This window comes from Neophocaena asiaeorientalis, unplaced genomic scaffold, assembly GCF_003031525.2.
Source record: "Neophocaena asiaeorientalis asiaeorientalis breed wild unplaced genomic scaffold, Neophocaena_asiaeorientalis_V1.1 scaffold47, whole genome shotgun sequence".
NCBI lineage: Eukaryota > Metazoa > Chordata > Mammalia > Artiodactyla > Phocoenidae > Neophocaena > Neophocaena asiaeorientalis.
The window spans coordinates 600,323-626,189 of record NW_020175399.1 but is presented as its reverse complement, the minus strand read 5'-3'; the positions used below and the strand labels follow the sequence as shown (position 1 = coordinate 626,189).

Here is a 25,867-nt window from a genome sequence, read left to right as displayed (position 1 = left end):
TTCAAATCACTTTAATAATTTTTATAACTATTACTAATATAAAATTTTCTTGTACTGAGATGGTAGTTAAAACTAATGAGTTTAAAGTTCTACTTAAACTTTAAGTAGAACTTCAGAAAATACTTATTTAAAAATATTTTACATTTAGAAAAGAAGTTAACAAACAAATGCTAACTGGAAATGTTGACAATACAAAATATGGGGCATTGAGAAGACAGCAGAGGAATGAGATGTGGAGATCACCTTCGCCCCACAAATACATCAAAAATACATCTACATGTGGAACAACTCCTACACAACACGTACTGAACGCAGGCAGAAGATCTCACACTTCCCAAAAGGCAAGAAACTCCCCACATACCTGGGTAGGGAAAAAGAAAAAACAGAGACAAAAGAATAGGGATGGGACCTGCACCTCTGGGAGGGAAAGGTGAAGGAGGAAATGTTTCCACACACTAGGAAACCCCTTCACTGGCAGAGACAGGGGTTGGGAGGGGGAGGGAAGCTTTGGAGCCATGGAGGAGAGCGCATCAACTGGAATGCAGAGGGCAAAGCGGAGAGATTCCGGCACAGAGGATCGGTGTCAACCAGCACTCACCAGCCTGAGAGGCTTGTCTGCTCACCCACCGGAGCGGTGGGGGCTGGGAGCTGAGGCTCGCGCTTCGGAGGTCAGATCCCAGGGAGAGGACGGGGGTTGTCTGTGTGAACACAGCCTGAAGGGGGCTAGTGTGCCATAGCTAGCCAGGAGGGAGTCCAGGAAAAAGTCTGGAACTGCCTAAGAGGCAAGAGACCATTGTTTCAGGGTGCGTGAGGAGAGGGGATTCAGAGCACCGCCTAAACAAGCTCCAGAGATGGGCACGAGCCTTGGCTATCAGCACAGACCCCAGAGACGGGCATGAGATGCTAAGGTTGCTGCTGCAGCCACCAAGAAGCCTGTGTGCAAGCACAGGTCACTATCCACACTTCCCAGGAGCTCGTGCAGCCCACCACTGCCAGGGTCCCGAGATCCAGGGACAATTTACCCAGGAGAACACACGGCACGCCTCAGGCTGTTGCAATGACACGCTGGCCTCTGCCGCTGCAGAATCACCACTCATGGCGTACCCCTCCCTCGCCCCAGCCTGAGTGAACCAGAACCCCCTATCATGCTACTACTTTAACCCCATCCTGTCTGGGCGGGGAACATGTGGATTTGTTTTTTGGTTTAGTTGCTCTCTTCTTTCTTTCTTTTTATTACTTTTTTATTTCTTTATTTTTAATACTTTATGAAATTTTTTATTTTAATAAGTTTATTTTATTTTATTTCTGTTTCTTTTTTTCCCCTCCCTTTTCTTCTGAGCTGTGCTCCCTCCCTCGCCCCAGCCTGAGTGAACCAGAACCCCCTATCATGCTACTACTTTAACCCCATCCTGTCTGGGCGGGGAACAGATGCCCTCAGGCAACCTACATGCACAGGAAGGGTCAAATCCAAAGATGAGTGTCAGGAGCTGTGCGAACAAAGAAGAGACAGGGAAATTTCTATCTTCATGCTCCAGCTGGGTGTCAGGCCTGACCCTCTGAGGTGGGAGAGCCAAGTTCAGGACATTGGTCCACCAGAGACCTCCCAGCTCCACGTACTATCAAACCGCAAAAGCTCTCACAGAGATCTCCATCTCAACTCTAAGACCCAGCTCCATTCAACGAGCAGCAAGCTACAGTGCTGGACACCCTAGGCCAATCAACTAGCAAGACAGGAACACAACCCCATCCATTAGCACAGAGGCTTCCTAAAATCAAAATAAGTTTAAAGACCCCCAAAACACACCACTGGATGCCGTCCTTCCCACCAGAAAGATACAGCCTCATCCACCAGAACACAGGCAACAGTCCCTTCCACCAGGAAGCCTACACAACCCACTGAACCAACCAATGGGGGCAGACAACAAAAACAACGGGAACTACAAACCTGCAGCCTGCAAAAAGGAGACGCCAAACATGCAGCCTCAGGAGTAGCAGATTAAATCTCCACAATCAACTTGATGTACACTGCATCTGTGGAATACCTAAATAATGAATCATCCCAAAACTGAAGTGGTGAACGTTGAGCGCAACTGTAGACTGGGGTTTGCTTTCTGCATCTAATTTCTATCTGGTTTTATCTTTATCTTAGTTTAGTTTTTAGAGTTCCCTTCCACCAGGAAGCCTACACAACCCACTGAACCAACCAATGGGGGCAGACAACAAAAACAACGGGAACTACAAACCTGCAGCCTGCAAAAAGGAGACGCCAAACACAGTAAGTTAAGGAAATGAGAAGACAGAGAAATACACAGCAGATGAAGGAGCAAGGTAAAAACCCAAGAGGCCAAACAAATGAATAGGAAATAGGCTCTCTATCTGAAAAATAATTCAGAGTAATGATGGTAAAGATAATCAAAAAACTTGGAAATAGAATGGAGAAAATACAAGAAACGTTTAACAAGTACCTAAAAGAACTAAAGAGCAAAAAACAATGGTGAACAACACAATAAATGAAATAAAAAATTCTCCAGAAGGAATCAATAGCAGAATAACTGAGGCAGAAGAACAGATAAGTGACCTGGAAGATAAAATAGTGGAAATAACTACCACAGAGCAGAATAAAGAAAAAAGAATGAAAAGAATTAAGGACAGTCTCAGAGACCTCTGGGACAACATTGAATGCACGAACATTAGAATTATATGGATCCCAGAAGAAGAGAAAAAAAATAGGGACTGAGAAAATATTTGAAGAGATTACAGTTGAAAACTTCCGAAATATGGGAAAGGAAGTAGTCAATCAAGTCCAGGAATTGCACAGAGTCCCACACAGCATAAATCCAAGGAGAAACACGCCAAGACACATATTAATCACACTATCAAAAATTAAATACAAAGAAAAACTATTAAAAGCAACAAGGGAAAAGCAACAAATAACATACAAGGGAATCCCCATAAGGTTAGTAGCTGATCTTTCAGCAGAAACTCTGCAAGTCAGAAAGGAGTGGCGGGACATATTTAAAAGTCATGAAAGGGAAAAACCTACAACCAAGATTACTCTACCCAGCAAGGATCTCATTCAGATTTGAAGGAGAAATTACAACATTCACAGAAGCAAAAGCTAAGAGAATGCAGTCCCATTTTTTCAAGATTCCATATATGGGTGTTAGCATATGATATTTGTTTTTCTCTTTCTAACTTACTTCACGGTGTTGCAGACTCTAGGACCATTCACCTCACTAAAAATAACTCAATTTCATTTCTTTTCATGGTTAATGTAAATGGATTAGATGCACCAACCAAAAGACACAGACTGACTAAATAAATACAAAAATAAGACCAGTATATATGCTGTCTACAAGGGAACCACTTCAGACATACAGACACATAGACTGAAAGTGAGGGGATGGAGAAAGATATTCCACGTAAATGGAAATCAAAAGAAAGCTGGAGTAACAACTGTCGTATCAGACAAAATGGATTTTATATTTTAAAAATATCTTTATTGGAGTATAATTGCTTTACAATGGTGTTAGTTTCTTCTTTATAACAAAGTAAAACAGCTATGCATATATATCCCCATATCTCTTCCCTTTTGCATCTCCCTCCCTCCCACCCTGTTCCCTTTTCTCCACACCCTCTCCAGCATTAATTGTTTGTAGATTTTTTCATGATGGCCATTCTGACTGGTGTGAGGTGATACCTCATTGTAGTTTTCATTTACATTTCGCTAATGATTAGTGATGTTGAGCATCCTTTCATATATTTGCAGGCAATCTGTGCATCTTCTATGGTGCAATGTCTACTTAGGTCTTCTGCCCATTTTTGGATTGGGTTGTTTTGTTTTTTTGATATTGAGCTTCATGAGCTAGTTGTAAATTTTGGAGATTAATCCTTTCTCAGTTGCTTCATTTGCAAATATTTTCTCCCATTCTGAGGGTTGTCTTTTGGTCTTATTTATGGTTTCCTTTGCTGTGCAAAAGCTTTGAAGTTTCATTAGGTCCCATTTGTTTATTTTTGTTTTTATGTCCATTTCTCTAGGAGGTGGGTGAAAAAGGATCTTGCTGTGATTTATGTCATAGAGTGTTCTGCCTATGTTTCCCTCTAAGAGTTTTATAGTGTCTGGCCTCACATCTAGGTCTTTAATTCATTTTGAGTTCAGTTTTGTGTACGGTGTTAGGGAGTGTTATAATTTCATTCTTTTACATGTAGCTCTCCAGTTTTCCCAGCACCACTTACTGAAGAGGCTTTTTCTCCACTGCATATTCTTGCCTCCTTTATCAAAGATGAGCACCGAGTCCCTCTCCCTGTGCTGTGTGGCTGCTTTCCACTACCTATTAATTTTAAATTTGGTAGTGTATATATATCCATGCCATTCTCTCACTTTCTCCGAGCTTAGCCTTCCCCATCCCTGTGCCCTCAAGTCCATACTCTAGTAGGTCTGCGTATTTATTCCCATCCTGTCCCTATGTTCTTCACACCCATTTTTTCAAGATTCCATATATGGGTGTTAGCATATGATATTTGTTTTTCTCTTTCTTTTCTCCACTGCATATTCTTGCCTCCTTTATCAAAGATAAGGTGACCATATGTGCATGGGTTTATCTCTGGGCTTTCTATCCTGTTCCATTGATTTATATTTCTGTTTCTATGCGAGTACCATACTGTCTTCATTACTGTAGCTTTGTAGTATAGTCTGACGTCTGGGAGCCTGATTCCTCCAGCTCTTTTGTTCTTTTTCAAGAATGTTTTGGCTATTCGGGGTCTTTAGTGTTTCCATAAAAATTGTGAAATTTTTTGTTCTAGTTCTGTGAAAAACGCCAGTGGCAGTTTGACTGGGATTGCATTCGAATACATAGATTGTTTTGGGGAGTACAGTCATGTTCACAATGTTGATTCTTCCAATCCAAGAACATGGTATATCTCTCCAACTGTTTGTATCATCTTTAATTTCTTTCATCAGGGTCTTATAATTTTCTGCGTACAGATCTTCTGTCTCATTAGGTAGGTTTATTCCTAGGTATTTCATCCTTTTTGTTGCAATGATAAATGGCAGTGCTTCCTTAATTTATCTTTCAGATTTTTCATCATTAGTGTATAGGAATGCATTAATTTTGTATCCTGATACTTTACCAAACTCATTGATTAGGACTAGTAGTTTTCTGGTAGCATCTTTAGGCTTCTCTATGCATAGTATCTTGTGATCTGCAAACAGTGACAGCTTTACTTCTTCTTTTCCGATTTGGATTCCTTGTATTTCATTTTCTTCTCTGATTTCTGTGGCTAAAACTTCCAAAAAAATGTTCAATAATAGTGGTGAGGTCGGGCAACCTTGTCTTGTTCCTGATCTTAGTGGAAATGGTTTCAGTTTTTCACCATTGTGGACAATGTTGCCTGTGGGTTTGTCATATATGGCCTTTATTAAGTTGAGAAAAGTTCCCCCTATGCCTACTTTCTGGAGGGTTTTTTATCATAAATGGGTGCTGAATTTTGTCAAAAGCTTTTTCTGCATCTATTGACATGATCATATGGTTTTTATTCTTCACTTTATTAATATGATGTATCACATTGATTGATTTGCGTATATTGAAGAATCCTTGCATTCCTGGAAAAAACCCCACTTGATCATGGTGTGTGATCCTTTTAATGTGCTGTTGGATTATGTTCCTAGTATTCTGCTGAGGATTTTTGCATCTATGTTCATCAGTGATATTGGCCTGTAGTTTTCTTTCTTTGTGACATCCTTGTCTGGTTTTGGTATCAGGGTGATGGTGGCCTCATAGAATGAGTTTTGGAGTGTTCCTCCCTCTGCTATACTTTGGAACAGTTAGAGAAGGAGAGCTGTTAGCTCTTCTCTAAATGTTTGATACAATTCGCCTGTGAAGCCATCTGGTCCTGGACTTTCGTTTGTTGTAAGATTTTTAAATCACAGCTTCAATTTCAGTGCTTGTGATTGGTCTGTGTATATTTTCTATTCCCTCCTGGTTCAGTATAGGAAGGTTGTGCTTTTCTACGAATTTGTTCATTTCTTGCAGATTGTCCATTTTATTGGCATATAGTTGCTTGTAGTAATCTCTCATGATCCTTTGTGTTTCTGCAGTGTCAGTGGTTACTTCTTTTTCATGTCTAATTCTATTGAGTTTTCCCCCTTTTTTCTTGATCAGTCTGGTTAATGGTTTATCAATTTGTTTATCTTCTCAAAGAAAGAGCTTTCTGTTTTATTGATCTTTGATACTGTTTTCTTCATTTCTTTTTCATTTATTTCTGATATGATCTTTATGATTTCCTTCCTTCTGTTACCTTTGGGTTATTTTGTTTTTCTTTCTCTAATTGCTTTATGTGTAAGGTTAGGTTGTTTATTTCAGATGTTTCTTGTTTCTTAAGGTAGTACTGCATTGCTATAAACTTCTCTCTTAGAAGTGCTTTTGCTGTATCCCACAGATTTTGGTTCACTGTGTTTTCATTGTCATTTGATTCTAGGTATTTTTTGATTTCCTGTTTGATTTCTTCAGTGATCTCTTGGTTATTAAGTGGTATGTTGCTTAGCCTCCATGTGTTTGTATGTTTTATAGATTTTTTTCCTGTAATTGATATATAGTCTCATAGAACTGTGGTTGGAAAAGACACTTGATACGATTTCAAATATCTGAAATTTACCAAGGCTTGATTTGTCACCCAATATATGATCTATCCAGGAGAATGTTCCATGAGCACTTGAGAAGAAAGTGTATTGTGTTTTTTATGGATGGAATGTCCTATAAATATCAATTAAGTCCATGTTGTTTAATGTGTCATTTAAAGCTTGTGTTTCCTTATATATTTTCATTTTGGATGATCTCTCCATTGGTGATACTGTGGTGTTAAAGTCCCCTACTATGAGTGTGTTACTGTTGATTTCCCCTTTTATGGCTGTTAGCATTTGCCTTGTGTATTGAGGTGCTCCTATGTTGGGTGCATAAATATTTACAATTGTTATATCTTCTTCTTGGATTGATCCCTTGATCATTATGTAGGGTCGTTCTTTGTCTCTTGTAATAGTGTTTATCTTAAAGCCTCTTTTGTCTGATATGAGAATTGCTACTCCAGCTTTTTTTTTGATTTCCATTTGCATGGAACATCTTTTTTCATGTCCTCACTTTCAGTCTGTTTGGTGTCCCTATGTCTGAAGTGGGCCTTTTGTATACAGCATATGTATGGGTCTTGTTTTGGTATCCATTCAGCCAGTCTATGTGTGTTGGTTCGAGCATTTAATCCACTTACATTTAAGGTAATTATCGATATGTATGTTTCTATTACCATTTTCTTAAGTGTTTCGGGTTTGTTATTGTAGATCTTTTCCTTCTCTTGTGTTTCCTGCCTAGAGAAGTTCCTTTAGCATTTGTTGTAAAGCTGGTTTGGTGGTGGTGAATTCTTTTAGCTTTTTTTTTTTTTTTTTGCGGTACATGGACCTCTCACTGTTGTGGCCTCTCCCACTGTGGAGCACAGGCTCCAGACGCGCAGGCTCAGCGGCCATGGCTCACGGGACTAGCCGCTCCGCGGCATGTGGGATCTTCCCAGACTGGGACATGAACCCGTGTCCCCTGCATCGGCATGAGACTCTCAACCACTGCGCCACAAGGGAAGCCCTGAATTCTCTTAGCTTTTGCTTGCTTGTAAAGGTTTAAATTTCTCTGTCGAATCTGAATGAGATTCTTCCTGGATAGAGTAATCTTGGGTGTAGGTTTTTCCCTTTCATCACTTTAAATATGTCCTGCCACTCCCTTCTGGCTTGCAGACTTTTTGCTGAAATATCAGTTGTTAACCTATATAAGATTCCCTTGTATGTTATATATTGCTAATCCCTTGCTGCTTTTAATATTTTTTTCTTTGTATTTAATTTTTGATAGTTTGATTAATATGTGTCTTGGTGTTTCTCCTTGGATTTATCCTGTATGGTAGTCTCTGCACTTCCTGGACTTGATTAACTATTTCCTTTCCCATATTAGGGAAGTTTTCAACTATAATCTCTTCAAATATTTTCTCACTCCCTTTCTTTTTCTCTTCTTCTTCTAGGACCTCTATAATTCGAATGTTAGTGCATTTAATGTTGTCCAAGAGGTCTCTGAGACTGTCCTCAATTCCTTTCATTCTTTACCTTTATTTTCTTCTGCAGTAGTTAGTTCCATTATTTTATCTTCCAGGTCACTTATCCGTTCTTCTGCCTTAGTTATCCTGCTATTGATTCCTTCTAGAGAATTTTTTATTTTATTTATTATGCTGTTCATCATTGTTGTTTGCTCTTTAGTTCTTCTAGGTCCTTGTTAAATGTTCTGGTACTTTATCCATTCTATTTCCAAGATTTTGGATCATCTTTACTATCATTACTCTGAATTCTTTTTCAGGTAGACTGCCTATTTCCTCTTCATTTGTTAGGTCTGGTGGGTTTTTACCTCACTCCTTCATCTGCTGTGCGTTTGCTTGTCTTCTCATTTTGCTTAACTTACTGTGTTTGGGGTCTCCTTTTTGCAGGCTACAAGTCTGTAGTGCCCAGTTTTTCTGCTATCTGCCCCTCGTGGCTAAGGTTGGTTCAGTGGGTTGTGTAGGCTTCCTGGTGGAGGGGACTTGTGCCTGTGTTCTGGTGGATGAGGCTGGATTTTGTCTTTCTGGTGGGGAGGTCTGCATCTGGTGGTGTGTTTTGGGGTGTCTGTGACCTTATTATGATTTTACGCAGCACCTCTGTTAATGGGTGGGCTTGTGTTCTTGTCTTGCTAGTTGTTTGGCATAGTGCATCCAGCATGTATCTTGCTGGTCATTGAGTGTAGCTGGGTACTGGCGCTGAGATGGAGATCTCTGGGAGAGCTTTCGTTGTTTGATATTATGTGGAGCTGGGAGGTCTCTGGTGGACCAATGTCCTGAACTCGGCTCTCCCACCTCATAAGCACAGGCCTGACAGCTTACTGGAGCACCAAGATCCTGGCATCCACACAGCTCAGAATAAAAAGGAGAAAAAATGAAAGAAAGAAAGAAAAATAATAAAATAAAATATAGTTATTAAAATAAAAAATAGTTATTAAAAATAAAAAAATTAGGGGCCTTCCTTGTGGCGCAGTGGTTGAGAGTCGGTCTGCCGATGCAGTGGACATGGGTTCATGCCCCAGTCCGGGAAGATGCGGGAAGATGCCACATGCTGTGGAGCGGCTAGGCCCATGAGCCATGGCCGCTGAGCCTGCGTGTCTGGAGCCTGTGCTCCACAATGGGAGAGGCCAAAACAGTGAGAGGCCTGCGTACCGCAAAAAAAAAAAAATAATAAATAAGTCAAAAAATTAAAAAGTAATTCAAAAAGGAAACAAAGAAAGGCACAAGACAGCAACCAAAACAAAAAACAAATCCACCAATAATAAGAAAAATTAAAAACTATAGTTAAAAAAAAAGAAAAAAAAAGAAAACGGGCAGACAGAACACTAGGACAAATGGTAAAAGCAGTTATAGAGACAAAATTACACACAGAAGCATACACATAAACACTCACAAAAATAGAAAAATGAAAAAAAATATATATTGTTGCTCCCAACGTCCACTACCACAATTTGTAATGATTTGTTGTCTATTCAGGTACTCCACAGATTCAGGGTATGTCAAGTTGACTGTGGAGAGTTAATCCACTGCTCCTGAGGCTGCTGGGAGAAATTTCCCTTTCTCTTCTTTGTTCACACAGCTACTGGGGTTCAGCTTTGGATTTGCCCCTGCCTTTATGTGTAGGTCGCCTGAGGGCGTCTGTTCTTCACTCAGACAGTACGGGGTCAAAGTAGCAGCTGTTTATGGGGCTCTGGCTCACTCAGGCTGGGGGGAGAGAGCGGTACCGAAGGTGGGGCGAGCCTGCAGCGGCAGAGGCCAGCATGACATTGCAACAGGCTGAGGCATGCCGTGTGTTCTCCCAGGAAAGTTGTCCCTGGATCACAGGACTCTGGCGGTGGCGGGCTGCACAGGCTCCCGGGAAGGGAGGTGTGGACAGTAACCTGTGCATGCACACAGGCTACTCGGTGACTGCAGCAGCAGCCTTAGCATCCCATGCCCGTCTCTGGGGTCCATGCTGAGAGCCTCAGCTTGCACCCATCTCTGGAGCTCATTTAGGCAGTGCTCTTAATCCCTTCTCCTCGCGTACCGCAAAACAAAAAGGCAAGGAAAAGTTTTTTGCCTCTTTGGCAGTTCCAGACTATTGCCCGACTCCCTCCAAGCTAGCTGTGGTGGACCAGTCTCCTTCAGACTGTTTTCACACAGCCAACCCCTGTCCTCTCCCTGAGATCTGACCTCCGAAGCCCAAGCCTCAGATCCCAGTCCCCACCAGCCCTGGTGGATGAGCAGACAAACCTCTTGGGCTGGTGAGTGCTGGTCAGCACTGAGCCTCTGTGTGGGAATCTCTCTGCTTTGCCCTCTCCACGCCTGTGGCTATGCTCTCCTCCGTGGCTCCGAAGCTTCCCCCCGGCCTACCCCCATTTGCGCCAGTGAAGGTGCTTTATAGTGTGTGGAAGCTTTTACTCCTTCACAACTCTCTCCCACTGGTGCAGGTCCCGTCCCTATTCTTTTGTCTCTGTTTTTTCTTTTGCCTTTTGCCCTACCCAGGTGCTTGGGGAGTTTCTTACCTTTTGGGAGGTGTGAGGTCTTCTGACAGCATTCAGAAGGTGTTCTGTAGTAGTTGTTCCACATGTAGATTTATTTCTTATGTACCTGTGGGGAGTAAGGTAATCTCCACGTCTTACTCTTCCACCATCCTGAAGGTCTTCTCAAAATAGACTTTAAAATAAAGACTATTACAAGAGACAAAGAAGGACACTACATAATGATCAAGGGATCAATCCAAGAAGACGATATAACAATTGCAAATACCTATGCACCCAACATAGGAGCACCTCAATACGTAAGGCAAATGCTAACAGCCATAAAAGGGGAAATCGGTAGTAACACAATAATAGTAGTGGACTTCAACACCACACTTCCACTAAGGGACAGATCAACCAAAATGAAAATAAATAAGGAAACACAAGTTTAAATGACACATTAAACAAATGGACTTAATTGATATTTGTAGGATACTCCATCCAAGAACAACACAATACACTTTCTTCTCAAGTGCTCATGCAACATTCTCCAGGATAGATCATATCTGGGGTCACAAATCAAGCCTTGGTAAATGAAGGACGACTGAAAAGGTATCAAGTATCTTTTCTGACCATAACACTATGGAACTAGATATCAATTACAGGAAAAATAGGTAAAAAGTACAAACACATGGAGCCTAAACAATACACTACTAAATAACCAAGAGATCACTAAAGAAGACAAAGAGGAAATCAAAAGATACCTAGAAACATATGGCAATGAAAACTTTACAACCCAAAACCTATGGGATTCAGCAAAAGCAGTTCTAAGAGGAAAGTTTATAGCAACACAGTCCTACCTCAAGAAACAAGAAACATCTCAAATCAACAACCTAACCTTACACCTAAAGCAATTAAAGAAAGAAGAAAAAAAACCTCTCAAAGTTAGCAGAAGGAAAGAAATCATAAAGATCAGATCAGAAATAAATGAAAAAGAAATGAAGGAAACAATAGCAAAGATCAATAAAACTAAAAACTGGTTCTTTCAGAAGATAAACAAAATTGATAAGCCATTAGCCAGATTCATCAAAAAAAAAAGAAGACTCAAATCAATAGAATTAGAAATGAAAAAGGAGAAGTAACCACTGACACTGCAGAAACACAAAGGATCATGAGAGACTAATACAATCAACTATATGCCGATAAAATGGACAACCTGGAAGAAATGGACAAATTCCTAGAAAAACACAACTTCCGAAACTGAGCCAGGAAGGAATAGAAGATATACACAGACCAGTCACAAGCACTAAGTTGAAACTGTGATTAAAAACCTTCTAACAAACAAAAGCCCAGGACCAGATGGCTTCACAGGTGAATTCTACCAAACATTTAGAGAAGAGCTAACACCTATACTTCTCAGAGTTTTCCAAAATACAGCAGAGGGACGAACACTCCCAAACTCATTCTACGAGGCCGCGAATACCCTGATACCAAAACCAGATAAAGATGTCACAAAAAAGGAAAACTACAGGACAATATCACTGATGAACATAGATGCAAAAATCCTCAACAAAATACTAGCAAATAGAATCCAACAGCACATTAAAAGGATCATACACCATGATCAAGTGGGATTTATCTCAGGAATGCAAGGATTCTTCAATATACGCAAATCCATCAACGTGATACACCATATTAACAAATTGAAGGAGAAAAACCATATCATCATCTCAACAGATGCAGAAAAAGCTTTCTACAAAGTTCAATACCATTTATGATAAAAGTCCTCCAGAAAGCAGGCAGAGAAGGAATGTACCTAAACATAAGAAAGGCCATATATGACAAACCCACAGATAACATTGTTCGCAATGGTGAAAAACAGAAACCATTTCCACTAAGATCAGAAACAAGACAGGGTTCCCCATTCTCACCACTATTATTCAACATATGTCTGGAAGTCTTAAGCACAGCAATCAGACAAGAAAAAGAAAGAAAAGGAATCCAAATCGGAAAACAAGTAAAACTGTCACTACTTGCAGACTATACACAGAGAATCCTAAAGATGCTAGCAGAAAACTACTAGAGCTAATCAACGAATTTGGTAAAGTAGCAGGATACAAAATTAATACACAGAAATCTCTAGCATTCCTATACACTAATTATGAAAAATCTGAAAGAGAAATTAAGGAAGCACTCCCATTTCCCATTGCAACAAAACAAATAAAATTCCTAGGAATAAACCTATGTAATGAGACAAAAGACCTGTATGCAGGAAACTGTAAGACACTGATGAAAGAAATTAAAGATGATACAAACAGATGGAGAGATATACCATGTTCTTGGATTGGAAGAATCATTATTGTGAAAATGACTATTCTACCAAAAGCAATCTAGAGATTCAATGCAATCTGTATCAAACTACCAATGGCATTTTTCACAGAACTAGATCAAAAAATTTCACAATTTGCATGGAAACACAAAAGACCCCGTATAGCCAAAGCAATCTTGAGGAAGAAAAACGTAGGTGGATGAACCAGGTTCCCTGACTTCAGACTATACTACAAAGCCACAATAATCAAGACAGAATGGTACTGGCACAAAACCAGAAATATAGATCAATGGAACAGGATAGAAAGCCCAGAGATAAACCCACACACATATGGTCACCTTATCTTTGATAAAGGAGGCAAGAATATACAATGTAGAAAAGACAGTCTTGTCAATAAGTGGAGCTATGAAAACTGGACAGCTACATGTAAAAGAATGAAATTAGAACACTCCCTAACACCGCACACAAAGATAAACTCAAAATGGATAAAGACCTAAATGTAAGACCAGATAGTATAAAACTCTTAGAGGAAAACATAGGCAGAACACTCTTGACATAAATCACAGCACGACCCTTTTTGACCCCCTTCCTAGAGAAAGGGAATTAAAAACAAAAATAAACAAATGGGACCTAATGAAACTTCAAAGCTTTTGCACAGTAAAGGAAACCATAAACAAGATTAAAAGAAAACCCTCAGAATGGGAGAAATATTAGCAAATGAATCAAGGGACAAAGGATTAATCTCCAGAATATACAAGCTGCTCATGCACATCAATATCAAAAAAATAAAATAAATAAATAAACAACCCAACCCAAAAATGGGCAGAATACCTAAACAGACATCTCTCCAAAGAAGATATACAGATTGCCAACAAACATATGAAAGGATGCTCAACATCATTAATCATTAGAGAAATGCAAATCAGAACTACAATGAGGTATCACCTCACACCAGTCAGAATGGCCATCATCAAAAAATCTATAAACAATAAATGCTGGAGAGGGTGTGGAGAAAAGGAAACCTTCTTGCACTGTTGGTGGGAATGTAAACTGATACAGTCACTATGGAGAACAGTAAGGAGGTTCTTTAAGAAACTAAAAATAGAACTACCATACGAGCCAGCAATCCCCCACTGGGCATATACCCTGAGAAAACCATAATTCAAAAAGAGTCATGGAACACAATATTCATTGCAGCTCTATTTATAACAGCCAGGAGATGGAAGCAACGTAAGTGTCCATCAACAGATGAATGGACAAAGAAAATGTGGCACATATATACAATGGAATATTACTCAGCCATAAAAGGAAACGAAATTGAGTTATTTGTAGTGAGGTGAATGGACCTAGAGTGTGTTCATACAGAGTGAAGTATGTCAGAAAGAGAAAAACAAATACCATATGCTAACACATATATATGGAATCATAAAGAAAATGGTTGTGAAGAACCTAGGTGCAGGACAGGAATAAAGACGCAGACATTGAGAATGGACTTGAGGACACAGGGAGGGGGAAGCGTAAGCTGGGACGAAGTGAGACAGTGGCATGGACATATATACACTACCAACCGTAAAATAGATAGCTAGTGGGAAGCAGCCACACAGCACAGGGAGATATGCTCAGTGGTTTGTGTCCACCTAGAGTGGTGGGATAGGGAGGGTGCGAGAGAGACGCAAGAGGAAGGAAATATGGTGATATATGTATATGTGTAGCTGATTCACTTTTTGATACAGCAGAAACACACACACCATTGTAAAGCAATTATACTCCAATAAAGATATTAAAAAAAGGGAAATAGAAAATATAAGGTAAAACAAAAATTAAGTAAATAATCCATAATCCCACCATCCAGCAATAACTACTATTAACATGTTGCTGTATTTTCTCCAATACTTTTTCTGTTACAATGTATTCATTTAATATTATAAAACTGAGATATTACATTTTGTTTGGAAACTTCTTTTTCAACAAACTTTGTATCTGAGCATTTATCTATGACACTCAATACTCTTTACAAACATGATATTTAAAAATGACTGTATGACATTTGATCCTATGATGAAAATTTAACCATCTATTTAATACTGGATTTTATAGTGTTTCCAACTTGTGCTGGTATAAATAACACTATAATGAACTGTTTAGCATAGAAAAATCTGTTCACTTCCCTGTTTATTTCCTTACTAAAACTTCCTAGAGGCAGAATTACTGTAATAAAGGGTATAAATATTTTTCAGACTCTTGCTACATACTGCCAATTTGTTCATCAGGAAAGTTGTATGCTTCCTCCAGCAAAACGGACTAGCCATTTCACACAGCCTTGCCCAAACTAAATACTACACGTTTTAAAATCCTCAGCAGTTTAATAGGTGATAAATGGTATCCCATTGTTGATTTAATTACTAAGACTTCTAATGAGGATGAGTATCTTTTCTTTCATTTATTGACCATGTATATTTTTCCTTAGTGAATAAAACATTTTATTTTTCAAAACGATGAGGGTAATTATTATACAGCCCAAGAGAATGGATGAGGACACTGAGCCCTAAGCAGGAACAGCCCAGAATTCAGTTCACTTCATATATGGTTTAGGTCAGTGTTTTTCAACATATAGTCTATGAATCACCTAAATCACCTAGAAGGCATATTCAAAAATGCAGGTTTCTGGGGCCCCCACTGCCCTCCTAAACCAGAACCAAGGTGTGTGAAAGAGAGTTGGAATTTCGATAATCTCCCTAAGTGACTCATGAACACTAAATTTGGGATTCTCAGTGAAAGAAAGGACAGGGCAGAGTGGCATGTGTTAGATCACTTGATGACCTTTTACAAGCTACATAAAAGGAACTGTCTGATCCTTTTCTTACAGTTCTCCCAGGGATTTGGTTCTGATTCTAGGCTGCAACTAATTCCCAGGTCTCTCTATTGGCTTTCAGTATAAGAAAAACTCACATCCTGTAAGGCTACCTCCTTCCTACCTTCTCAGATCTTACTCTGAACTTATGTTTCCCCCTAAAGTCACTCAGCAAATACTTGTTAAATGCTCACTATGGGTCGGGCACTGTGCTTGGTACTGTGGGAACAAGGCACATCAACTTGAAGTTGGCAGCCAGACTGCTTTGTAATTTTCATAAATTTACTCTGCCAAAAACTGCTCAAAATTAAAATAACAGTTTTCATTTACTGAACAATTATGTGATGGACATTGTACTTGGTACTTTACACATATTATCTCTAATCCATAATAATTCTGTCCTACAAGAAAATGGTATCCTTATTTTACAGATGAGGAAACTGAGGCCCAAGGCCATACAATGTATATGGGTTAGAGCTGGGCTTACAATTCTGTTCTATTTGACTCCAGTCTGGGCTCTTTCCTCTATGTTATGCTATCTTCCTAAGGCTTAAAAAAATCTTCCCATCATGAAGATTTTTGAATTCATGTTTTTTTGTCTTTTTGGTAACAGAATATGGCCTGTAGGGCCTAACACTTCCAACTTAATTAGCATATACTGACTCTTTGGATTCAAATGATTCTAGTAAAAGATCCACCAACCCAATATACCTTCCCCCAAATAAGTTTTTTCTTTTTTTAAATACCTGAGGTACCACTCCCACTGCCCTCCGAAGGCTTTCCAGGCTCACATCTTGTATATTTTGACCAGCAAGGTAAATGTTACCCTTTTGAGGCTCATAGAAGCGAAACAACAGCCTCACTATTGTGCTTTTCCTGAAATAGGAGACAATGAAAGGTTATGTAGCTCCAACTGGCATTAGGGAACCCCTATTTTAAACCACAGTCATCATTTTATTATGACACATAAAAAAATATTACAATGGGAGTCAGCAATCAACAATGCAGAATTTTATAAAGAACTAAATTACCTACCCTGACCCACTACCTCCTACAATGGCCACTTTCTTTCCTGCAGGAACTTCAAAAGATATTCCACTAAGGACTTTCTGCCCCTCAATGTATTCAAAATGCACATTATCAAAGGCCACCGTAGCTGTCTGTGGTGTGATCTGAAGGGGAGATGCCATCGCTTTGTCCTAGCAGGGAAGAGAAAAGAAAAAGCCACTTTACACACCTCCTAGAGTACAGCTATGCAATTTTCTAATTCACAGAGAGAAAAAGGAAAATAAAGGGAAAGGAGGAGGTTTATAAGTGGAGTTAGACCACTTCTAAGCATGCTTTTAAAAATGTTTTTTCACTCCTCACTGTTAAGGGTAAAAATCCTGAATGCTTTGATTTCTGATAAATTTGTTTTGGGGGTAAAGAGGGATGGTGGGCAGGGGAGAAAGGAGGTTGACAATGTGAGGAGAGGCAATCACATTTTATATCATTATTAGCAAAAGTAAATCAGGTGCAAGTACAAATATAGAAGTTAACAAAATTTAGCTTCTAGGTATAATATTCTTTGCTAATACTGTAAGGTTTCTAAACACAGAAGTAAAAGCTGTAACAGCCTTTTAATACACATGATAGTCCCAATTCCTGCAAAAGAGAAATTAGTTTGCTAATATGGTAATGTAAAAATATTCCCCCGGAATAATACCATTAATGAGATGATGCTTATATGCTTTTAAAAAGGTACTAAATAGATTACTTACTTTAATTCGGGTGTCTACCTTGAGTAGAGTAAACAAGGTGTTCATATCTATAAGTGCTTGTCTAGTTTCTCTGTATACAGTTCCCAGAAAGTTAAGGGGCAATGAAAGCTGAAAAAGCAGTCCATTCACCATTACTAAATCTCCAACAGTAAGGGTACCTTAATATGCAGTTGGTAGAAAAAAAAATTTAGATGTTATGAACTTTCCAGTTTAAGATAGAAAAGTTTACAGTTTACTACTGTGGAATACAGTTCAAAATGTACATCATCAGCAACTCTTAGGCCTACTCAAATTCCAAAGCATTTTAATCCATGATTTAGGAAAATAGGGAACTAGATATATGCTAACTGGAATGGCAAAAGCCCACCCATACACTACACATAATATATAAGTAAAAGAGAATGGCTTAAGTGAGGAAAGAAATGGAAGGCTGAAAATCTCTCCTTTCTTCCTAAGAAAGTTCCTTGTCATGTAAAATAGAAGTTTTTAAAAGTATAAATTTAAAAATTGGGGCAAATGGATATCATGATTGGGAATTGATAAACCATGTATTAAGGTTTCAGTGAATGAATAAATCCTAACTAAGCAAGCAGGTTACAGAAAAGAGGCACAGATATTATTTACTTTTGCAATGTTTTGCAATGAACAACTAATAGGAAAACTAAAAGGTTACTAGTAATTTTTATATGACTGCTTGCATTTTAGTCCTTTGGACTAAATACTAAATTAATTATATTTCTTTCTAGGTCTACAAGAGAAATTAGAAATATCAGATGCTAAAAAGAAAGTTACTCCGAAAAGAATCAGGTTGTAGCCCCACAAACAGTAATCCCAATCAATGAGAGAACCAGTGCTAAACTTGTAGTGTTAAACAAAGGGAAGTAAAAAAAACATCATCATGTAATCAAGAAAACATATTCTGATACAAAAATGAAAGTACTCCAAGGATGTTATAGCACCTTATTGAATATGCTTTATGAGACTAATATACACATTTATTTCATTAATCTTTATAAAGGTTAAGTAAAACATAGACTAACGTGAAAACCACATATCCATTACCTGCCACAATTCCCTGACTGGCGAGCACCATTATGGCTGTTAAACCAACACTGAAAATAGCACTTTGACCAAAGTTCAGCATAGCCAGAGTAGAGGTACTTTTCAATGAAGCAGTCTCATATGTCTTCAAAAATCCATCATATCTTTGTGCTTCATAATTTTCATTATTAAAATACTACAAAATACATAAAAACAGTAACTACATACAACTATAATTGGAATTTAATCTCTTAAGTGATTAGAATCCTTTTCATGGATACAATTTTGTACTGCATACACCATTTTAAAAACTGACTTTCCATATATTGGACTATGGTACTCCTGCAGTTTTCCACAATGGACAGTATTTGAAAAGTCCATAAAATTCATCCCCCAAACATTTACTGAATGCCTAGTTAATTTAAACCCAGATCTAAAAAAGCTGTCAATGGCACTTCCTTCACAAAGCCTTGCCTTGATCCTCTGGGACTCTGAATTGACAATTCTCATTGCCCCCCACCACATTACACCTTTCTCATGTAGCCACTTGCATACTTTACTTTAACTCTCCCAGTGCTTAGCAAATTCTGGGAAGGCAAAGATCAAAATCATTGTTTTTACCACCCTCCCCCATTACAGGACTTAGCATAGCGCTTTGCACACAAGAGGCATTCGGTAATATTTGTTAAATGGAAAAATGAACAGATAAATGAATTAGTGAAATGAATTATGAATGAATTATGGAATGAATTAGTGAAAAGCACTATGCTAGGCAGTATGAGGGATAGAGAGTCAAGAACTTAGTGTGCATTCTGAATCAAGATGCTAACCATACTGTCACTACTTATAAATTAATTCAGAAGGTAAAATTCTGATGGTGCCACACAAAAAATGTGGTAGAAAGGGCAATTTCTAAACAAAAGAAAAACAATAAAGTACTATTATTTCATCATACCTAGAGATCCTATACTAATCTGCAGCTCTAACTTACAGCACCTATTCAATTAAATGGCAGAACAAACCTTAGTGTGGTGTGAAAGGAAGAGGAAAGTAAAATTAAACATATTACCTTCACAGTTTCATAATTCAGCAGCGAGTCTATGGCAGCGTTACCTGCATCATTATCTGCTTTGTTCATCTCTATTCTAAATCTAGTTCTGTAAGACAAAGATTTGCATAGGCATAGAATGTTTGCTACAGAAGCATAACTAATTTCTGAACCTTGACCAACCTCTGGGGGATACCTTACCTCCACCGTGTGACAGCAACTGTGAATGCTGTGTATGCACCAAGTGTCCCAAGGGTCACCAGTGCAAACTGGGCACCACATCTATAATACTGGAGAAGGCAAAAGAAGAAATGAGAAACAGTCATTGCTCTTGCCAAATAGTTTATAATATACATTAGCAAATCGCAAAGATTTTAATTAAAAAATATGTTGGTATAAAGTTGTATACATGAAAAACTGAGTGAGGAAACAAATACCTTAGAAAATCAACTTTAAGTTATATGCATACTTTTAATTATAAAATATGAAATTGCCTAAAATGCTACAAATGGTGAATAGAAAGAAACCTAGATAATCTGAGCATACCAGTCCAAAGCCATATACCATAATGTCTGTTAACAAAAAAACTGCAACCACTAGCTAAATGACTGACCTATGTGTAGAACTGAACAGCTCTTTACAATAATAACATGATAAAGACTTTGGACACAGTCCCTTGAAGCTTGTGGAAAAATAATTAAACAAACTGTATAACCCTTCTGGCACCATGGGATTTTGCTTTCAAATCATAAGCATGCAATAGTACAAAAGCTTCAAGTACTAAATAGCTACTAACAAGAATGTAAGATAAAAGCTTGTCATGAAAAATGTTTTACTTACCAAAACACCACTGACAAGGGTCACCTCAAACATGATGGGAAGAAGATTAAATACTAAAGCACTCAGGACAAAACTGATACCCCTTGTCCCTCTGTCAATAGCCTTTGACAAAGCTCCTGTCTGTCTGTTCAGGTGGAAAGCGAGATCCAGGTTGTGAAGATGGAGAAAGACATTTTTGGCTATTCTTCGGATTGAATTTTGTGCTACCTTGCCAAATACTGCATTTCGAACTTCATTAAAAAAGGCAGCTCCAGCTCTTGATACACCATCTAGCAATACAATCAAGAAAAAGTGGGGTGTAAAAATATTAGAATCGTTGGAGTATAAAAACGTCAAGGGCTCAGAAAATGTTTGTACAATGAATGAATATATCACAGAATACTTACACTAAAAGAAACCTAGAAAACATCTAGCCTACTGAGTATCAATCTTTCCACCACCATGAAAACTTTTCATTGTTATTTTCCCACATAAGATTCCAAATGTTGAAAGATTTTTCCAAGTAACAGCAGCCCATAAGGCCTTATTGTGGATAAATGTACAGTATTTGTTGAGGTTTTGTGATCTAATTCAATTCCCCCAAATAATAAGTGATAAAATCGAGATCCTGAAAAATCCAAGTGCTTTGACTAAGCATGCCCAACTCAGGTCTGAGTTTCATAAAGTATCCTTTCTACTGCATGGGGACACAAAGCACTATATTCTATTCTTTACAAATTGTAGATTTGTGTCATAGCTATTGAATATAATTTAATAACACATTAATACAGGTATATCATTATGTAGCAATTTCCTATTCAACGGCTAACAACAACAGCAAGAAAATAACTAGCCTTACTAAAAAAATATCTTATAAGGAGCCTAACTATTAGAAGCGGTTGTTATGAATTTAATGTCTTACTTCATGTTATTGTTTTCTAGAACTTAGAAAATGAGACTTTTATTACAGAATTTTTGGAAAGTATATCATACAAAGAATTTTTTAAAAACCACACATCAAACAAAAAATCTCACATAAAACAAACATCTAAAATAGTAAGTTGTGTTTGTGGTGAAAAGGTCATATGCTCAAATATGATGAAACCCTCTTGAAGAAAGTCAACACCTGTAGACAGATTAAAGAACCAAACATACAGCCAATGAGAACTGCCGTTGCCATGGTTGCAACTGTATTTGGTGCATCACTCAGGTTCAGCATGTTTCCCGACATCTGGTTGAGGCTGTCTACAGCATATTTAAACATGAAGGGAACCACAATATTCATAGCCTAAAAACAAAAGCAGCAATTATCAATCATATGCAAATTATGTATTCATAAAAGTACAAATATTTACCTTAAATTAGTATTTATGGGAATGTTTAGATATTAACCATTTACTAATACTGGAATGATTTTCCCAGTTTATAAAGATAAAATCTCTGGCAGTGGGAGAGCTGTCATTTCAGGATTCCTAACTCACACTGACTGCCATGTTAATATTCATTTATAAGCTATGTGCATTAGTAAAATGCTCCTGCCTCCATGAAATCGCCCCTGATCATCCACTCAAAAATGCTTTCTCCATTATCTAAAATCCTACAGAGCTCATAACACTTACAGCAAACTGTCTTATACTGTAGTTATTTGTGTATATAAGTACAATGCTTTGTATATAGCAGGTATTCAATAAATATATGTAAAATTATTTATTCACCAAAATAATGGTAAAACTGAAATTATACAGCAAAAAAGGATCTCAAAAGCAGATAAATTACAAGTATCTGTAGCTGATTCACCATTCAGGGGGAAAAAAAACCCAACACTGATAGATCTATTTGCCCCAGAAAAAAATCCCTTTGCTCCAACACCATATAAAAGAAAACCCAGGAGGTTGAGGAAGATGGCGGAAGACTAAGACGTGGAGATCACCTTCCTCCCCACAGATACATAAGAAATACATCTACACGTGGAACTGCTCCTATAAAACACCCACTGAACACTGGCAGAAGACCTCAGACCTCCCAAAAGGCAAGAAACTCCCCATGTACCTGGGTAGGGCAAAAGGAAAAAGAAAAAGCAGAGACAAAAGAATAGGGATGGGACCTGCACCAGCAGGAGGGAGCTGAGAAGGAGGAAAGGATTCCACACACTAGGAAGTCCCTTCACTGGTGGAGAGTGCAGGTGGCGGAGGGGGGAAGCTTTGGAGCCATGGTGGAAAGCGCAGCAACAGGGGTGCGGAGGGCAAAGCAGAGAGACTCCCATACAGAGGATCGGTGCCGACCAGCACTCACCAGCCCGAGAGGCTTGTCTGCTCATCCACCGGGGCAGGCGGGGGCTGAGAGCTGAGGCTCAGGCTTTGTTCAGAGCGCAGAGAGAGGACTGTTGGCGTGAACACAGCCTGAAGGGGTTAGTGCACCACGGCTAGCCAAGAGGGAGTCCGGGGGGAAAAGTCTGGACCTGCCCAAGAGGCAAGAGACTTTTTCTGCCCTCTTTGTTTCCTGGTGTGCGAGGAGAGGGGATTAAGAGCACTGCTTAAAGGAGCTCCAGAGACCGGTGCCAGCTGCGGCTTTCAGGGCTGACTCCAGAGACGGGCATCAGATGCTAAGGCTGTTGCTGCCGCCACCAAGAAGCCTGTGTGCAGGCACAGGTCAATCTCCACACCTCCCCTCCCAGGAGCCTGTGCAGCCTGCCACTGCCAGGGTCCCGTGATCCAGGGACAACTTCCCTGGGAGAACACACGGTGCGCCTCAGGCGGGTGCAACGTCACGCCGGCCTCTGCCACCGCAGGCTTACCCCACATCCAAACCCCACCCTCCCCTAGGCCTGAGTGAGCCAGAGCCCCCGAATCAGCTGCTCCTTTAACCCCGTCCTGTCTGAGCAAAGAACAGACGCCCTCAGGCGACCTACAGGCAGAGGTGGGGCCAAATCCAAAGGTGAAACCCAGGAGCTGTGCAAACAAAGAAGAGAAAGGGAAATCCCTCCCAACAACCTCAGGAACAGCGGATTATTCCTCCACAATCAACTTGATGTACCCTGCATCTGCGGAATACCTGAATAGACAACAAATCATCCCAAAATGAGGAGGTGGACTTTGGGAGCAAGATAGATTCTTTTTCTCCCTTTTCCGCTTTTTGTGAGTGTGTATTTGTATGCTTCTGTGTGAGATTTTGTCTGCATAGATTTGCTTTCACCATTTGTCTTAGGGTTTGTCCGTCCGTTAATTTTTATTTTTTACTTAAAAATCTTATTTTCCCTAATAATTATTTTTTATTTTAATTATTTTCTTTCATCTTACTTTATTTTATTTTATCCTCTTTCTATTTTTTTCTCCCTTTTATTCTGAGCCGTGTGGATGAAAGGCTCTTGGTGCTCCAGAGAGGAGTCAGTGCTGTGCCTCTAAGGTGGGAGAGCCAACTTCAGGACACTGCTCCACAAGAGACCTCCCAGCTCCACATAATATCAAATGGCGAAAATCTCCCAGAGATCTCCATCTCAATACCAAGACCCATCTTCACTCAACGACCAGCAAGCTACAGTGCTGGACACCCTATGCCAAACAACTAGCAAAACAGGAACACAACCCCACCCATTAGCAGAGAGGCTGCCTAAAATCATAATAAGGGCACAGACACCCCAAGACATACCAACAGATGTGGACGTGCCGACCAGAAAGACAAGATCCAGCCTCATCCACCAGAACATAGGCACTAGTCCTCTCCACCAGGAAACCTACACAACCCACTGAACCAACCTTAGCCACTGGCGACAGACACCAAAAACAATGGGAACTATGAACATGCAGCCTGCAAAAAGGAGACCCCAAACACAGTAAGATAAGCAAAATGAGAAGACAGAAAAACACACAGCAGATGCAGAAGCAAGGTAAAAACCCACCAGACATAACAAATGAAGAGGAAATAGGCAGTCTACCTGAAAAAGAATTCAGAATAATGATAGTAAAGATGATCCAAAATCTTGGAAATAGAATGGAGAAAATGCAAGAAACATTTAACAAGGACGTAGAAGAACTAAAGAGGAAACAAGCAATGATGAACAACACAATAAATGAAATTAAAAATACTCTAGAAAGGATCAATAGCAGAATAACTGAGGCAGAAGAACGGATAAGTGACCTGGAAGATAAAATAGTGGAAATAACTACTGCAGAGCAGAATAAAGAAAAAAGAATGAAAAGAACTGAGGACAGTCTCAGAGACCTCTGGGACAACATTAAATGCACCAACATTTAAATTACTGTGGTCCCAGCAGAAGAAGAGCAAAAGAAAGGGACTGAGAAAATATTTGAAGAGATTATAGTTGGAAACTTCCCTATATGGGAAAGGAAATAGCTAATCAAGTCCAGGAAGCACAGAGAGCCCCATACAGGATAAATACAAGGAGAAACACACCAAGAAACATATTTATCAAACTAACAAAAATTAAATACAAAGAAATCATACTAAAAGCAGCAAGGGAAAAATAACAAACAAGGGAATCCCCATAAGCTTAACAGCTGATCTTTCAGCAGAAACTCTGCAAGCCAGAAGGGACTGGCAGGACATATTTAAAGTGATGAAGGAGAAGAACCTGCAACCAAGAATACTCTACCCAGCAAGGATCTCATTCAGATTTGATGGAGAAATTAAAACCTTTACAGACAAGCAAAAGCTGAGAGAGTTCACCACCACCAAACCAGCTTTAAAACAAATGCTCAAGGAATTTCTCTAGGCAAGAAACACAAGAGAAGGAAAAGACCTACAATAACAAACCCAAAACAATTAAGAAAATGGGAATAGGAACATACATATCGATAATTAGCTTAAATGTAAATGGATTAAATGCTCCCACCAAAAGACACAAACTGGCTGAATGGATACAGAAACAAGACCCATATATATCATGTCCACAAAAGACCCACTTCAGACCTAGGGACACATACAGACTGAAAGTGAGGGGATGGAGAAAGATATTCCATGCAAATGGAAATCAAAAGAAAGCTGGAGTAGCAATTCTCATATCAGACAAAACAGACTTTAAAATAAAGATTATTACAAGAGACAAAGAAGGACACTACATAATGATCAAGGGATCGATCCAAGAAGAAGATATAACAATTGTAAATATTTATGCACCCAACATGGGAGCACATAATACATAAGGCAAATACTAACAGGCGTAAAAGGGGAAATGGACAATAACGCAATCATAGTAGTGGACTTTAACACCCCACTTCCACCAACGGACAGATCATCCAAAATGAAAATAAAAATGGAAACACAAGCTTTAAATAATACTTTAAACAAGATGGACTTAATTGATATTTATAAGACATTCCATCCAAAAACAACAGAATACACATTTTTCTGAAGTGCTCATGGAACATTCTCCAGGATAGATCATATCTTGGGTCACAAATCAAGCCTTGGTAAATTTAAGAAAATTGAAAT

The 25,867-nt window shown here is 39.1% G+C and overlaps 1 protein-coding gene across 1 annotated transcript in view; it reads right to left on the bottom strand.

Annotated features, from left to right (window-relative positions):
* ABCB7 (ATP binding cassette subfamily B member 7) overlaps nt 1–25,867 on the bottom strand; it is a 126,132-nt gene that overhangs the window by 19,556 nt on the left and 80,709 nt on the right. The window contains exons 5-12 of the mRNA XM_024766419.1: nt 21,575–21,707; nt 20,441–20,709; nt 19,802–19,890; nt 19,622–19,709; nt 18,574–18,748; nt 17,512–17,669; nt 16,787–16,950; nt 16,498–16,627 (exon numbers count right to left, since the gene is read on the bottom strand). Coding sequence (XP_024622187.1) covers nt 16,498–16,627; nt 16,787–16,950; nt 17,512–17,669; nt 18,574–18,748; nt 19,622–19,709; nt 19,802–19,890; nt 20,441–20,709; nt 21,575–21,707 — 1,206 coding nt within the window. The remainder of the gene's footprint in view (nt 1–16,497; nt 16,628–16,786; nt 16,951–17,511; nt 17,670–18,573; nt 18,749–19,621; nt 19,710–19,801; nt 19,891–20,440; nt 20,710–21,574; nt 21,708–25,867) is intronic.